Genomic DNA, 17,889 nt, shown 5'->3' with positions numbered 1-17,889 from the left:
GAGGCGGCTGTTGACACCGACATTTGACGGGCAACATGGACAGGAAGAGGAAGACGACAGGAAGACAGACAGTCTACGTAGTCCGTGGCCCATAGTTCAGCCAAGGAGTGTCCAAAGACGTCGGGAGCAGACGAGATGTGCTGAGCAGTAAGTGATACGAGTCGGGTCGAGTTGCTGGCGACACCTCAATGGACGGCCGGACGGCACTCAAGAGATATTCTCCACCCATTCCTCTGACACTGGTCACCCATGTGGCAGAGCCCTTGGCCTTTTAGACTCTTCAAGCCCTGGCGCCCCCGGCGGAGCTGACGGCCGTGGCGGCTCGACTGCCTGGTGTGGGATGGTGATGTTGATCTAGGGGGAGGAGCCGGTCGAATTGGATCGCAGCACCTGCAACGAGGCGGACGGCGCCCGCGCTTGCCCGTCGAAGCAGATGGTGCCCTGGTGCCCAACTACTGCTGCGACGGTCGACCGGACTGCACACAGTATGCCGGGGCTCTGCAACAGATTTCTGCAGGGAGGGGTTGCGTGGGGAGCGAGTCGATGAGAGGTGGTGGGTGGTGGGGACGCACGCCCTGGGGAGGGCAGGGGGAGGTTGGACTGCGATGTGCATACGGCGGGTGATCTGGCCTGGAGCGATGGAAGAGCTGCATGCTGCAGGGAGCCACTCAGCAGGTCACTCGCCTCACTGGGCGCCCAACCCGCCAACTACCACACACCTACCTGTTTCGGTATGTAGTCTACATCACAAATCACATTCAGAGATTGGGCACTCAGGGCGCCTAGTTGGTGCTGATATCTAGATAGAAAACCGGCCATTCACAACTGGCGCAGAACATGTACGCATATGCGTACACGCGCAAGCCCCCGTACATCCGCCACGACCCGCCGTCTGGAAACTTTGCACCGATGAATGAGCCCCAGGCCGTGCGGACACCGTCGGTCGAGTGGTGATGCTGTGGGTTGACTGGCCGACTGATTGACAGACAGTATGAGCAGCATCGCCACCTGCACGTCTGATTGATCCGTCTTGGGTCACCGTTGAGCAGCAAGACCCGCTCCTGCAAACTCCGGTGGCTGGCTGGCTGGCTACTCAAGCCCGTGTTCCGAGGGCAGCCTCTGAACTCTCGGGCGGAACAGTTGAGCGGAACGTCGGCAAATGGGGCTCTGCGGCATCTCGTAGGACTGCTGCTGTCGTGCCTTGACTGGTCGGGGAGCGGGAAGTACATAAATGCAGGGTTATGGAGGTGCTCTCTTTTGGCCGATGTTGCCTCGATCTTGCGACTAACTTTGTGTGTATGAGTCCACCCGCAAGCAGTCATCGTCCCACGCTCTTCTACGTCACGTCGCATTACCTCATGAACCTCATGAACCACAAGTGGGCCCGCAAATGAACTTCCCCTCTCGTGCCATCTTTGACCAGGTACAGCCCACGTCTTAAACCGCGCGCCCATTCGTCTCGGCATCAAGCTTGTCCTCCGGCACCTACCTTGCTATATCTCTGTCTCCTGCCTCTCGTGTCACAGGGACTGTCACCACATGTGGAAACGTAGTGTAAGCCACCGCTAGAGGAAAGGGGCATAAGCTTTGTCTCAATGCCTAGCTCATCACAGGCTTCTGGTATTCTTGCTTGTCTTGGTCCTGTCTGGCTCCACCTCTGCCCTCCTCCGCACTCCATCCCAAACTCCTCTCCTTTAGCCACACCCCCCCGCATCGAAGCTGGTCCCTGTTCGGACTCGGCCTGCAGGAGCGTGCGCTCACCATACCTTTCCAGCTTTCGACCAATTTAGACTTCACTGGCTGCAAGCCTCGAGTAGATGTATTTGTAAGCCACATCGTCCCCAGGCACTTGTCCGGGAGTGTTGCTCAAGACCATTGCGGCAGTACTCTACCTTGAATGAGGGGCAACCGAGCAGAGGAATACCAAAATAGAAAACAGGGGTAGAGACGTCTGACCAAGTTGAAGTGGTCTAGACAAGCATTGGAGAATGCTCCTGGATCCGGTGTTGAACGCACTTGTTTTGGTTGTAAAAACAGCGACAGTGTAAACACAGACGACCCAAGTTACGAGGCGCATGCCCCGCCGTCATCGCCATGTTGTGATAGCTAGTACGGGAGGGCAGCCCTTTCCCTGCCTCCGAGGTCCTCTTCCCTCAATCCGTTTCCCCTCTGGGCGGGCATCTGGATCGACGGCTCACGGCCTCCTGGTTTGACCCGGGCCCTGCCTACACGTGCAGGAGGCGCCCCGGGGCGTTGAAGTTGTTCAGAGCACGTCCCAAGCGTCCTCGGCGGCGTGACAAAACTTGCTGCAGGCGACACTGGCAGACAAGCTGAAGTTGCTGATAGAGATCTTCTCGTCCACGTATGCGTCGGCAAAGTTGTCAGGGCCCTTGGCCATGGCGCCAACGAAGACGCAAATGCTCTCGTCCGAATCAAGCCCGTCGATGTAGCTTCTGACGTGTGTCACAGGAGCGTCAAAACTGAGGGTAACCTTGCGGCACTTAGGGGGGAGATGCTCAGTGATGGGGTTGTTGATGACGCGGAGCAGTTTCTCCTGGGAGTTGGTTGACCTGATAGATAAGCGGTGCAGCAGCTGGACCATGAGACCGGCAAACCGTTTGAAAGTGCGGGGGATGCGGACCGATGGCGAGACCTCTATCAGGACGCCTTTGGCGGTGGATATGTAGATCTGCAGCCTGCCTGCCTTGTTGATTGGAGAGTCCAGGAGGGTGAGCAGACACTGAAGACGACAGAAAGAAGATTAGTACATGGCCAGCATGTTGAATGCAGCGGGTCAAAGACAGATCGGGTTCGTGTTGAACGTCAAATCCCCAGTGAAGTACTGTGGGTGGTGGGTGCGGGGAAAAGAAGAGGTCGAACCTGGTGTGTAATGTCGGGTCTTGCTTCGGAGATGTCGCGGTTCATCTTGCGCATGATGCCGATGTGCTCGTCGCTGTTGAGCAGAGAGTACTTGTCCTCGCGCTGGACGCCCATATGACCAGGTCGCGAGTGTGACGACTTGTAGGTCTCGAGCGAGGCATGCGACAGGACGACGATCAGTCGCTTCGAGTCCTTGTCGGTGGGCGGGATAGCGACATGTTGCTCGGCGACCAGCTGAGGAAGCTCGGGCGGAGGTAGTGACTGGGTTCCTGACATGGCAAACGAAAGAGGTTAGGTCCTGTGTATAAGAACAAGGTCGGCGGGAAAGTGTGAAAAAAGCCGATGTGTATCGCTCTGGGTGTGGTTTGGTTGGAGTGAACATTGCCTAGGGCGTACGGTAGACAGATGGCATGTTGTGGGCCAGCGACCTGACACGCGCAAGGCAGGTGGGGGAAAGAAGGTTGATTTTGGGCGGGGAGCGGTGACAGAAGGCAGCCCAACAAGTTCAACGGCCTTCGCAGTCCGACTCCGGCTCCAACCTCAGCTGTCTTCCTGATTCGGAATGCGAAAGCAAGGGAGCAGGTCAATTGATTGATTGCGAGTGCTGAGTGGAGGGCTGGTGTGCAGGGAAAGAAAGACTCGCGTAGCACAGCAAGGCCTGGGAGACAAGATGGTCGGTCTGGTTCCGCGCATCACATCGCGTCACCTTTGCCGGCGACCGCCACTCACTACTGCCCGTCCATGGCTACACAGACTGCGGTATTTGTAGTTTGAGACGGTGACGCATCAAGATGTCACCGAGGGCGGGGCCTGACGCCGAGTGACGATGACGGACATGGACGGGGACTGCCCGGGGGAGGGAGTGAAGGGTAGCGAGCGGAGAGACTTACGAGGGCGTTTGGCACGTCGGTTCGGGGGTGGTGAGGCAGACATTGTGGGCGAGCTCTGGCAACGAGTGGGCGGGTGGCTGACAGAAGCTGGATGGTGCTGTACTTCAAGGAAGAGAAGGTATTAGGAGGGCGATTGTGATTAAAAGGCAACGTCTGCAATGCTCGAAGGGATGGGAGCCGACGGTGAGGAGTCAGAAAATCTGAACGACGGACGTAGGCGGGGAAGAAGCAAGGGACGAGGAAGTGCATCAACTAGACCGGAGTTTAGGTTTAATCCAGCTTGTGCTGACACGGCTCGGGTTGGTACTCGGGGCCTGATCCGAGCCGATTGATGACTCGGGCAACTAACCGCTCCGATTAGTCGGACTTGCAACTAACAAATTGTTAGAGTAGCGCGAGCGCAGACTACCAAGACTAGACTCCTCAGAGGCTGCCAAGGCATTTCGGCCCCCCGAATCTGACCATCCAGGCGTACTTCCAACTGGCAACCAGAAACCCACCGAATCCTCCGGGTCATCCTCAAGCAGGCCAGCATACCTTTCACGGCCACCCCCTCACAACTCCATGTGAGAGATTGGCTGCCGCGTGGTGCAAGCCGGAACCAAGAGACCCATCGGCCTATTCTCCTCTTTACATTGCATCTGACTCGGGCGGGACGAGTGATGGGGACGAGGACGCCACCGCCCTCGTTCACTCGGGGCCAACTCAGGTCCAGCTTGATCGTGCGCTCTCCCATACGCCATACTACACCTTGCACCATACACAGCATGTCATAGACTGGCACAGCATGCCAGAAATTGAAGGCCAAGATTTCATCAGCAATATTGCAACATCTTGTATGGCAAGGGCTCAGCCGGCGCTGGCAGGGTGCGGCAACAGATGGGCGATGATACAGCTCACCCGAAACCGACATCCGTCCGGGCACCGGCGCGGCACTTGACCCACCGGGCAGATCGCCCACCTGGGAAGAATTGATTACTGACATTGATGACTGGCCGGCCAACTGACACGCTGACTGACTCCGGCGTTTGTCCCTCTCAGAGGCAGAAGTGCGAGGGAGACAGGAAGAGCCAGAGAGACAGAGACAGAGGCTGACCCACTTTAATATTGCTTTCGATATTATCGTCTAGGGACCCCGCCGTACTGCATTCAGGTCCGTCCGCCTGTCAGGTCCGCCTGTGACTCTGTCCCTGCTCTGGCAAGAATAAGATGTTGTGAGTGCACGCGCAGCATGACAATAGTAAGCGCAGCCTGACCTTGTTTTGGGGTGCAGTGAGGTCAGCTCGGACGGGCCCGCCCTGCTGTGGCTGTTTTGATCGACGTTTCGTTCTCGTCGCATCTTGGCGACGACCAATCCGCGGCCCACAGCCGTTGTTCAGACGGAGTTTTCTCGTGCCGTGGCTTGGTATGGGACCCCCGATCCCCTCCCATTTCATTTAAACTTCTGCAGCCTTGTCGTACCCGTGGCCCAGCCCGACAGTACGTATGTCTGTGAGCTATCAGTCTCAAGTCCGGAATATTCGCCGCCGACTAGACAGCCTGGCCTGGACACGGCCTCACCTGACCAGGCACGGAGACTAGCCTTGCCATCGGCATTTCTCAGGCGGTTCCATCTTGCCAATTTCATTGCTCCGCCGAAAAGGGCCCGTCGCGAAGAGGCTGCTGACAGCTGCCATCTCGTCCTTATTCCCGCAGTGTTCATTGTTTGGATGTTTCAGACGTGGCGCCCGCGCCTACAGCCTCGCAGGCGCGTGCACGTACCCTGCGGTGCTATACTTTGCACCAAGCGGTGTGCACTTTCTGGTTCCCTCTCTCACCAGAACCAGGGTGTGAGAGCCTGGGGCTACGGGTTTCCATGCAAGACATGGAGGCGAGAACGAAGTTTTTCCGAAGACATGTGCGGCTTCGAAAATCAATGAATCAAAGACCCTCAGCAAGGCAGTGATTTAGTCAAGGCTGTGCGTAGCCGAAGAGAAAATAGCGGTGCGTGGCGCCCCTCGATGTGATCGTTTCGCCAAGACGAAACCATGGCGTTGTTTTGGGCAGCCGGTCTGGGGACGGCGCGTGCCAGCATGCTTGGGCTGGATGGTAGGGGCATTAAGGCATGGGTTGCGATCCTGATGTGGTGTTTCCCGTGTGTGCGTGTCGATTCGGCACCTGGGGCATTCGAGATTCCAGTGTAGTAGGTATGAATCGTGTCTTGGGCTCTGGGGGCGAAACGATGGGTAGTGGATACTGCTGGTGGGTACTTTGGACGGCAGTCCCAAAGGCGTGGGCAAACACCCAAGCAGAGTGGGTATGCTTATTTGAAATTGGCTTGCATTTTCCAAAAGCTGGGCGTGATGCCAGGCGTGACCGACGTTCAGGCCTGAGTGCTTCATCCGAATCGAGGCTCCAGCTTGCACTTGGCAGCCTTGCGTGTGCGAGGATGGAAGGGAAAAGGGATGACGGCCCGGCATCATGGATGCAGTTGAGACGGGAGTTGTGGCGGTGGCCGACGACATGACTGGACTGTCCAGAGGACACAGGGAGCGCAAGGGGCGGGATCATCAGGATGACGCTGGGGCTGGGAGGGAGGCAGGAATGGCTGGAAGGGTTTGGAAGGGTGGAAGGGAGGGCGAGGGAAAGGGCAGCCCTGCAGCGTGGGGTCGCAACTTCTCTAACAGATGCCGTTTCGGCGGCCCACGATCAGCTAGATGGTGTAACTCGCCGGCCTCTGAGCCAGTAAGCTGGGGAGACCCAAAGATAGCGGCCTCGAGTCAGCCTGGAGAGAGCCAGCCCTCGAAACTTGAAATGCCCAAGTCGCCGCGGGGTTTTGGAATGCTCATTCACGTCGTCGTACTCGGAGCCTCGTCTCATGGTATGATGAGCGGGCAGGAAGGCGATCAATAGCTGGGTAGTAGTCTACATGCGTTCAAGACAGATCTCGACATTGGATAGCAAATCCCGCAGCAGGGGTGCTACCTGGAGATACCAAGTGACAGCCTACCTCATCTTGTCGCGTCTTGTATTGGACGGTATAATAAATATGGTATAGCAGAGCAGAGTGAGAACAGATGATGAGATGAGATGGTCAGGACGAGAAAGGGCAGCCGACACGTCCAACGTCTCTCGATCCGATGGCAGCCCGGGCCATGCCAAGCTGCCAGCGTGTACATGCCTCGCGGGTGCCAGGCGGTGGGGGACGCAAGTACCCGCGCGAACAGGTACTTAGCAGGCATGGGGGGGTACCCGCTTTTGATTAGAGCCTCTTCAGACACCGGACGTCACCTCGACCTTTCAGCCTCTGGAACATCCAAACTCGAGGTCCGGCCGGCGCCTGTCTACCCCATAGTCCACTATTCTGGTCGGTTCGAGTGGGTACTGCATTGGGCCCCATCTCGCATCGCATCTCTCTCATCTCATTGTCCCATCAATCAATCGTCTCGGCATGGGCGATGTGGGGGGCAATGTTTGCCGTTCCCTTGGGAGAGAAACCCCGTCACTGTCAGCATTGCCAGTCAGTCATCTGCCTTTCGCACCAGCAGCCGGAGCCGCATTGCAATCTCTCACATCGCTGCATCTGTGACGCGGGCCTTGTTCATCCAACCTTAACTGCGCCAAGCTTTGGGCCCCATGCGCGGCCTCATTGGCTCCTTCCTACCTCTCTGTTGGTGCTGCTGGCTGCTGGTACCCAGGCAGTCGGCCGGCCCTCCACTTCACACACACGTTCCAAATTCGTGATAGTTTTCCACCAACAATCTTCAGACGGTGTGACTCCTAACATCACAACTATTATGTGTGGCTTTCTCCTTGCCTCCTGCCTGGTGAGGAAGTCTCTGCGCTTCAGTCGATGTGTTACCTAGTAGACTGCCTAGCGATGGTTGCATCTCGCCTCTTGCATCCCTTCTGGCACCAGGCCGATGCAGGACAGCTGGGTAGTGATCGAACTGCGCTCACTCGCCTCTCTCTCTCTCCCCCATCCGGCACTTGGGTATACTCCAGGATTCTGATTACATACTGACCCTCGGACGTCTGGGCACCTTCCAAACCAGCAGGGCCTCATCGGCCTCGCACACGGCCGGGCACCTGTCCACGGGTCAGGTACGGTACCTGTGCCGTCCCCCCCACCCCCTGCCCGCACCCCTGCCGGCGGCCGGCTTGGCTCCTGCGACGACATCTTCGTCGCATAAGGTTTCACCTCGAACGGGATCTTCTTACCCTGCCATCACTTTGTTGAATCTCCTTTCGACAGCCCGCCATGTCCATGTCCGACATGGTGTTCGTCTCTGGGCCTTCCCGGCCGTGCCAAGCACTTTGAGCCGCCGCCTGCATCCCATATATCAGCTTTCATCCTCAGACGGCCCTTCAGACGATTTCTCCCCCCTCCTGCCGCTACTTTGACTGACGCAAACTTCTTTTCGCTCTCTATATTGAAGTTCTTGCAAGTCGAGACTACCGACTCACGTTGATCGTGGTCCAACATACCTAGTACTTCGTAATTGTCGTTTGCTTCGCGTCGACTGGTCTTCGCGTTGACTAGTCCTTCCATTCTTTGTCTCGTCCTCCCTTATTCCCACGCTCCCTCACGGTACCCGAGAAACAATGGTCTCCAAGACATTCCTTAGCGCTGCGGCGCTCTTCACCCTGGCCTTGGCGCAGCAAAGGAACGGCGGTGGCGGCGGTGGCGGCGGTGGCAACAACAACGGTGGAAACCAGGGCAACCAGAACCAGGGTGGAAACCAGGGCGGTGGTAACGACGCCGACTCGACGACCCTGAGCGAGAACGCGATCCAGACCGGTTCCTTCTCAGACGGCTCCCAGGGCCTTGGTGCTGAGGATGGACAGGCCGCCTCTCAGACCTCGCAGAACAACTTCATCAACGAGTGCGCCGGAAAGACCCTCACCAACGGTCTCCAAATCACCGAGGGCTCGTGTAACGGTATCCGTAAGTACAGGTCCCCCCGGGTCCAACTCTCACGTCTGGCTGACCGACCCCACAGCCATGGGAAACATCCCCGCCAAGAACAACATGATCTCGTCCATCATCACCTTCCCCCAGAACGGTGATGAGGTCCAGGAGCAGCAGGACTTCACCATCAGCGTCCAGACTCAGAACCTCGAGGCTGGCTCCTTCACCAACGCTGATGCGACCTACTACGCCGCCCCTCAGACCCTCAACGGTCAGGGACAAGTCATTGGCCATACTCACGTTACCGTCCAGGACTTGGGCAACTCTCTGAACCCAAGCCAGCCCCCAGACCCGACCCAGTTCGCTTTCTTCAAGGGTATCAACGATGCTGGTAACGGACAGGGTCTTCTCTCAGCCGACGTGGCTGGCGGTCTCCCTGCCGGAAACTACCGCCTTTGCACCATGACCTCAGCCTCCAACCATCAGCCCGTTCTCATGCCTGTCGCCCAGCGTGGATCTCAGGACGATTGCACCAAGTTCACTGTCTCGGCGAACGGTGGCGGCAACAACAACAACAACAACAACAATGGCGGCAACAACGGACAGCAGGGCCAGAACGGTCAGCAGGGCCAGCAAGGACAGCAGGGCCAGAACGGTCAGCAGGGCCAGCAAGGACAGCAGGGCCAGCAAGGACAGCAGGGCCAGCAAGGACAGCAGGGCCAGCAAGGACAGCAGGGCCAGCAAGGACAGCAGGGCCAGCAAGGACAGCAGGGCCAGAATGGTCGCCGCAGACTGGCCAGCGACAAGCGCAGCCGGCTCGCCCGCATCGCCACCCGTGACTTCGTCGCCTGAACGCGACAGGAGCAGGGGCTAGTTCTATGAAGCGCCGTGTCGAGAGGACATGGGTCCTGTACGACATGACTGAGTCTTGTCCGTCCACTCGGCTTTGGGGTTGTTGTTTGCTTGGATTTGGGGTGTTCTCTCAAAGAGGGCGGCGGTGGCTTGGGGTTGGTTTGTACCGTGCTAGACGCGAAACGAGACTGATAATGGTGTACATAGAGCTGGCAAGAGAGAGGTGTCCGGCAGCTATTTCACACTTGGGACGGCTGCTTATTCTACGATGATTATTTCCTTATACTCTTCTTAAACTAATTCATGAATACGTTGGTGTCTACGTTCGCTGCGCTCTGTGCATAGCTAGCCCGGAGGTCTTCCGACCAAATCATGCCAAGACCACGACAACACAATACTCCGGAGGACACTGAGAAAAAAGAGAACATAAACCGGACAACCGCTGGTGTCTCCCACCTCCCGCCTCCCCACCCCCCATGCGCAACCAAGCGCCTGAACAAGCAACCAAGTGAATGACAAGGCGTAGAGTTATGGCAATGCCGACCAATTGAATGATCAGCGAGCCATGAGACGGGCAGCTGACCAGGCCGGATCCATGGACTACTCGACGAGAACCTGAGACACAGATCGACGACAAGAAACGCCCACGCACGTCGGGTGATCCGCCGTCCGAAAAACAATCCACGTCAACGCCTGCCTTAATCTTTTTCTCTCTATTCCCCAGATACCTTGCGTTCTTCAATCAATCGTTCTTTTCTTGTCATGTCCCGCGTCACAACTAGATGAACACGAGAATCACTTCTGGGCGCTTAATGCAGCCTGGGTGGAATCGTGGGTGATCGTCTCGACAATCGACTGTGCAACAGCAGCAGTACGTCACCTGGGGGTTCCGGTTTATGTCAGGTACCGTCGGCTGCTCGGAGAGCTAGGGGGTTGTGGATGACACCGTCTAACATTAGCGTACCTGGGTAGGAAGAGTATCTACCTTTTCAGTGGTTGTAAGTGCGGCTCTCAGACCTCCCGACACAATTTTTCTTGGCGCGCCCACTATTAGTGCACGCACCAAAACTACCATATACTGCTTAACAACAGCCCCCCTTTCAGCTAAAAAGGCCATAACTTTAAATCGCCCTCCTCCCTAGGAATAATAAATAAACCGCCATTAATACTAGCAAGGGCTTTATAATTTTAAAATATAAATATTAACGTTTTTATATATTCCTTTAAGTTAATTATACTTAATAATTTATAATATATAAAGTAAATAAAGGTTTTAAATATTAAGGCCTTATTAAGAATTAAATGTAAGGAAAAAGTTATTGCTTTTATTAAAATTATTAAAAAGGCTTTTACTTTATAATTAAATAAAATAATTTAATAAGTTATAATTAAAAAAAGTTTTAAAAGCTTTAAAATATAATTTAAATATATTTATAATTTCTTTTATAAAAGCTTATAAAAATATTATTATATAAAAGCTTAAATAATAATTAATATTATGCTTATTTATTTAAATATTTAAAGATTTTTTATTAATAATAATAAAATATATATATTATTATATATTATATTAAACTTAATTAATATTATTTAATTAATAAAAAAGTTTTTTAAATAAATATTATTAAGGCTTTTATAAATAAAATTAATAATAATATTTAATATATTTTAAAATAATAAATTATTAATTAATATAATAATTTAAGCTTAATAATTTTTAACTTACTTATTTTAACTTTAATATAATTAAAAAAGTTAAATATAAATTATAATAATTTAAGAATTAAAGAAAATCTTTAAATCTTCTATTTATTATAAAATAAAGATATAAAATATAAGTTAATGCTTAAATAAAAAGCTTTTACTTTTAAAGCTTAAATTTATTAAGTTTTAAATTTTAAGTTAATAAATATTTTAAATCTTAATAATATTAAAATAAAATATATTATTTAATTAATAATAAAAATTATTTAAAATAAACTTATAACTTTAAAGATAAAAAGTAAAATTATATAATTAACGTAGTTTATTAATAAATAATAAATATTAATAAGTAGCGGATTTTTATAACTTTACTTAACTTTAATTAATATTAATACCATCTTAAGGCTAATAAGTAAATAAAAAGTTAATATTAATTAATATTAATTGCTTTTAATTTCTTATTTTTAATTAAGGATAATTATATTAAAGTTTAAAGTAATTAATTTTTAATAAAAGAGTTTTATTTTAATGCTAATTATATCTTAATTTTTTATATTAATTTTGCTTTAATTTACTTATTTAAATATTTAATATATTGAAAATTAATAATTATTAATATATCTTTTATTTAAAAAAGATAAAATCCTTTTAATTATTTAAGTAATTTAAAAATTTAAAAAAAATAATATAAAACCTTTATTTATAATTTAAGCTATTAAAATCTTTTATATCCTTAAAATTATACTTTATTATAAAATAAATTAATAATGTTTTTATAAAAGATTATATATTAATATATATAAACTTAATTAAATTAAAGAATAAATACTTATTTAATATATTATTAAGTAAAATATTTAAAAATTTCTTTTATAACTTTTTAATATAAAAAATATAATTAACTTTTTATTAATATTATATAATGCTAAACTTATTAATAAGCATTAAGCTTAATACTTTAAAAACTTATAATTTACCCTTAAAATTAAGTTTAATTATTTTTATAATTATTAAAAAGCTCTTTATAAAGATTTAAAGATTATTAAGAATTAATTTAAATTACTTTATAATATAATAATTAAATATAAAATTATAAATAATAATTTTTATAATTTTAATAAAATTAACTTTATAATAAACATAATTATTATATTAATAATAATTATATATATTAATAAATATAAAAAAGCTAAATTAATTTAACTTAATAATTAAAAATAAGCTATACTTATTAAATATATTAATATAAAAAGTTAATATATTTTATTATTTATAATTATTTAAGGTATTTATTACCTTATAAGTTAAGCTATAAAGTTAAGTTTTTTAAATAATTAAGTTATTAAATTTATTTTAAATAAATAAATAAATAATAAAATTAATTTAAAATAAATTTAGCATTTTAATAAGTATATTTGTTATGGGCTAACCTTAAACTCGCAGAATAAAGGTGCCTAAATGGAGTTAATATTTAAAGTGCAAAGGAGAAAGTTTACTCCCCGTTTACACCCATGCCAAAGCCTATTTTTATAAGGCCAAAGCCCGCTAACTAATCACTATAAGCATAAGCTTAAATCATAACATATCCCCTTTCCCTAGGTTAAAGCCGCAAAGAAGCCTTCCTAAAGGATTAATTATATAATAAAAAATAAAGGAGGCACTGCTTTAATTGCGAATTAAACATTACCTTTTACCTAGCCATTTAATTAACCCATAACGCTTTAACTATATTACTAAGCCAGCCCATATTATATATATATTTTTATCCTTTCCATACCTTATAATTCAATATGCTAGCTAAAGCAAGCCAATAAAAAACAATCATTTAAGCGTAAGTTAGCGGCTAAGTTAACGGCATTTTTAAAATCCTTCAATCCATGCCTTTTACATAAGCTCCCTTACCCAAAGCCTTAAGGCCGCGAACTTATTATATAACCTATAATTAATTAATATTTAATTATAGATAATCTGCTTTATTAGCGGAAAGTTCCTAGGCCTTAAAAGTTCCATAGCGCCAAACTAGCTAGCATTAACTAGCCCGCTTTAAGCCTAAGCTGGCATTAAGCCGGCATCGCTTTAAGCCCCACCCTATAGAAAAAAAATTTATATGCTAAAAATAACCTTAATTAAGCGCCTCCCCCTTATTAAGCCTAATTAATAATAATTATATATAGGTTTTCCCGCAATAGTTTAAGTAATTATACTTATAATAACTAAGCTAATTATAAGTATAATACTTAACTTTCCCTATTAAAATTACTATAATATTAATATTTATTGCTTCGCTATTTTAAGGTTAAATATTATCCTTCGCTATTATAGCACTAAAAACGCCCTTATATTACTATAAGGCAAAATAAAATGCCTTAAATATTTCTAGCTACTCCTTATAATTAAATCTTAACCTTGCTAAGGCGGTAAGTTTATTAGTTATAAATAGTATTTTATAATTATTTAGCTAAGCTTAGGCCCTAGCTATATAAGAAAGCTAATTAAAGTAAATAAGAAAATCTACCATCCCCTCCTTACGGCATTGCCATAACGCAACTAAGCTAAGCCTAACATGCCTTTGCTTAAAAGAATCCTTAAGCACAAAGTAAACCCTTTTTAAGAAGCTCTTTAGCTACCCCTTAAATATCTTTATAAAATTAATATAAGATAAAAATTAATTACGGAAAGTTCCCAATCAGCTAAATATATAAAAAAATTAAGCCCCTTTAATGCTAATTACCTCCTTATTTATTATAAACTTAGCTCTTATCTTTATTAACTAAGTTACTAAACTTTCCTAAAATAAAAGCTCCTTAGGATGGAAAAGGGCTTAGTAAGCTATTATTATTCCTTTTAAGTCTTATTATATTAAATTTTATATAATTATATTATAAATCTATAATGCAAGAGGACTTTAAATATATATTATGGGCTAACCTTAAACTTATAAAATAAAAATGCCTAAATAAAGTTAATATTTAAAATACAAAGGAGAAGGTTTACTCCTTATCTGCATCTACGCTAAAGCCTATTCTTATAGGGCCAAAGCCTACTAACTAATTACTATGGGCATAAGCTTAAACCATAACAATATTAAATAATAAATAAAAGGCATATATTAAATATTAATATTAAATAATTATAAAAGTTATATATTAATTAAGTTTAATTAATATTATAAAAATAATAATAATATTTTTATTAATATATTATTATATTCTTTTTATTTACTTTAATTATTAAATATTATATTATATTTATCTTTAAAATATATATATAATAATTAAATTAATTTCTTAATTTAAATATTTATTAATTATATTATTAAGTTTAAGTTTTTTCTTATATTTATAATAGCTTATAATAAGACCTTTATAAAGAATAATATTAAGGTAATATTTAAAAAAGCTAAAATCTTGCCTTAAAACTTAAATTTTATTATTTTTAAGCTTAATATATACTTATAAACTCTTATATAAACTCTTTTTATCTTTCTTTAATATTAAGAATCTTAAATATTATTTAATACTTAATAAACTATTAAGTAATTAAGCTTTATTAAAAGCAAAATCTTTATTTATTAAAAAAGCTTCTTTATATTAATTATAAAGGCTATTAACTAAATAACAAAGAATATATAAATAATAATATATAAACTTATTATTTTAAAGGATTAAATTTATACTTTTAAGGATATTAATATAATATTTATTAAATATTAAAGGGCTAAAAGAACTTAAATATAGCTTAAAAAAGTATTTATTATTAAGAAATTTTAAGCTTTTATTTAAGAGAAATAAAAAGGGAAGCAGCTAATTAATAAAATAAATAATAATATTAAGAAGGCAGTTTATAATAAATTAATTAAATAATAATATAATAATTATAATGAAATTAAGCATAATATAAAAACTTATAAAAAAAATAAAAAATAATTAAATTAATTAAATTTTAATTATATTATAATAAATTTAGCTTAATTAATATTAAATAATATAAATATATATATTTTAATAATTTATAATATAATTAGCATTATTTAATATAAAATGCAAATTTTTTATTAAAAGTTGCTTATTTTCAATATATATTATACTTATATTAATTACTTTAAATTAATTAAATTAATTAAAAATAAAAAATTAAAAGCAATTAATATTAATTAATATTAACTTTTTATTTATTTATTAGCCTTAAGATAACATTAATATTAATTAAAGTTAAATAAAGTTATAAAAATCCATTACTTATTAATATTTATTACTTATTAATAAATTATATTAATTATAATAATAAATATAATTTTATTAAAAATATAATATAATTATATTATTTTATTAATTTTATACTTTTTTTAAAGAATTTAAAAAGTTAAAAATTTAATTTATATAATAATAATTATTAATAAAAAAGTAAAGATATAAATTAAATTTTTAACTTTTTAAATTTTTATAAATAAAGGTTTTTAAATTATTTTCTTTTTTTATAAAGTTAAATCTTTTAAGCTATTTAAATATAATAAATATTCTTAGCTAATTAATAAAAAATAAAAATATAAACTTTATAATTTAAGTTGCTAAAAATATTATAATAAGAAATATTATAATTAATAAATATAATATTATTATTATAAAAATAAAATAAATTAATATTAAAAATTATAATATAATAAATTAATATATTATATTAATTATTATAAATTATATAAAATAAATTATAAAAAGTATTTAATAACTTTTTATTAAAAAAAAGGTTTTTTATTTATTTAATTAAAAAGGCTTTTAAAGTAATTTATATAATTAAAAGTAAATAATATATTATAATTAATACATTATTTTAAAGCTTAAAGTTTAAATTAAAATTAAATTTAATGCTTATAATATTAAATAATAATATTATAATATAAAAATAAAAATAAAAAAGATTTATAAATATATATTTATTAATATTTAATTATATATTATTAAAGTATTAATAATATAATAAAAAGTATAATATATATAATTTATATAAAATAACTTATAATAAGTTTAAAGTATTTAAAAATTATAATAATAATATTATATATAAATAAAAGCCTTTTATAAAATAATTTAACAATAAAATAAATATTAATATTAAAAAAACTTTATATTAATATAAAGTAATATTAAATAAGCTTTTATAATAAGCTTAAGTTAAAAGCTTAAGCCTTATATAATATGGTTAAATAATTTAAGGGAGCTTGAATTACTATATATCTTTTAGCTTAATAATTAAAAGATTGCTGCTTTATAACTTATAAAAGAAGGCGCTAGCCAGCCTGGAGCTCCTTTAGGGCTAAGCTTATAATATATAATTTAAGCTTTAAGGTTAAGGGTTTAAGTTATATTTACTGTAAGTAAATGCAGGCACCCCTTTTATAAAGAAAATCCTTGGCTTGAAAGGCAATATTGCAGGTAAGCCTTAGGGGTAATTATATTATTATATAAGTTGGAAAAGGGGGCTATATAATAAGCTTAAGCTAAAAGCCTAAGCCTTATATAATATAGCTAAATAATTTAAGGGAGTTTGGATTATTATATACCTTTTAGCTTAATAATTAAAAGGTTGCTACTTTGTAGCTTATGGGAAAAGGCGCTAGCCAGCTTAAAGCCCCTTTAAGGCCGAGCTCATAACAGCTTTAAATACATATATTATTTTCTTATAACTTTATTTTAAATATTATATAAATATTTTTGTAATTTAAAAATTATAAGTTAAGTCTTTTATAAAAGTTTTAAATTATTTAAGCTTTATATTTTATATATTAATTAATAAATAATATAATATCTTAAATAAATTTTACATTATAATATATATATATATAAAAGCATTGCGCTTTAAATTAAGGAATAATGCTTAATTTATTTAAAAAATTTGCTTTAATTTATAATAAATAATATTATTATTTTTAACTTTTATTAATAACTATAAATTAATAAGGTTTTAAAATATTTTATTAACTTAATATTATTAAATAAATATATTATTAAAGATAATATAAATATATATAATAAACTTTAAAAGTTAAATGTAAATAATATTAATAAAGGAAATATATTAATTAAATAATTATTAAACTTAAGGATAACTTATATAAAATAATTAAAAGTTAATATTTAAAAATTAAAATATATTTTAAACTTTATTTTCTTTAATATTCTTTTTATAAAAATATAAGTTTAAAGGGATTTTTAAATAAAATTAAATTATAAGGTTTTTATTATAATAATATTAAAGCAAGGCAATTAATTATTAATGTAAAATATAATATAAATATTAAATATAAAACTTTAAGTATTTTTAAAACTTATTATAATTATAATTATATAGCTATTTTCTTTAAAAGATATTAAAAATAAAGATAAAGTAATAATAAATAGTTAAATTTAAGGGTATAAAAAAGCCTTTATAAAGGTTATTTAAGTTATTAAAATCCTTAATTAAAAGTAAGTAAAGGCGGCTTTTTAATAAATATTAAAATATAAAGCTGCTTAAAAAGCATATTAAAACTTAAATAAATAAAACTTTTAAAAAAAAGCTTTAAATAATAAATAACACTTTTATTATATAATTTAAATAATAAAATAAAAATATTAGCGAAAGATTATTAACTTAGTTAATATTAATTAAAAATTATATATTATAATAAGATAATAT

At 40.3% G+C, this 17,889-nt stretch overlaps 3 protein-coding genes across 3 annotated transcripts; 2 read left to right on the top strand and 1 right to left on the bottom strand.

The window, feature by feature from the left end:
- Nucleotides 1–638: 638 nt before the first annotated feature.
- INS49_013772 (uncharacterized protein) lies at nucleotides 639–954 on the top strand (the record flags this gene model as incomplete). Its single annotated transcript, XM_043174465.1, has 2 exons — nucleotides 639–731; nucleotides 808–954. 2 exons carry the CDS (start codon nucleotides 639–641, stop codon nucleotides 952–954), a joined length of 240 nt encoding a protein of 79 aa, XP_043021410.1.
- A 1,309-nt stretch (nucleotides 955–2,263) lies between these two features.
- On the bottom strand, nucleotides 2,264–3,156 carry INS49_013771 (uncharacterized protein; the record flags this gene model as incomplete). Its single annotated transcript, XM_043174464.1, has 2 exons — nucleotides 2,264–2,740; nucleotides 2,881–3,156. 2 exons carry the CDS (start codon nucleotides 3,154–3,156, stop codon nucleotides 2,264–2,266), a joined length of 753 nt encoding a protein of 250 aa, XP_043021409.1.
- Nucleotides 3,157–8,354: 5,198 nt separating this feature from the next.
- On the top strand, nucleotides 8,355–9,513 carry INS49_013770 (uncharacterized protein; the record flags this gene model as incomplete). The annotated part of the gene is made up of 2 exons (XM_043174463.1): nucleotides 8,355–8,697; nucleotides 8,753–9,513. The coding sequence occupies 2 exons, from the start codon at nucleotides 8,355–8,357 to the stop codon at nucleotides 9,511–9,513; spliced, it is 1,104 nt and encodes a 367-aa protein (XP_043021408.1).
- Nucleotides 9,514–17,889: the final 8,376 nt, after the last annotated feature.

Source organism: Diaporthe citri (assembly GCF_014595645.1).
Source record: "Diaporthe citri strain NFHF-8-4 chromosome Unknown scaffold_7, whole genome shotgun sequence".
NCBI classification, from domain to species: Eukaryota; Fungi; Ascomycota; class Sordariomycetes; order Diaporthales; family Diaporthaceae; genus Diaporthe; species Diaporthe citri.
Note: the sequence above shows the minus strand (reverse complement) of the source record. Positions and strands in the feature narration are given on the sequence as shown.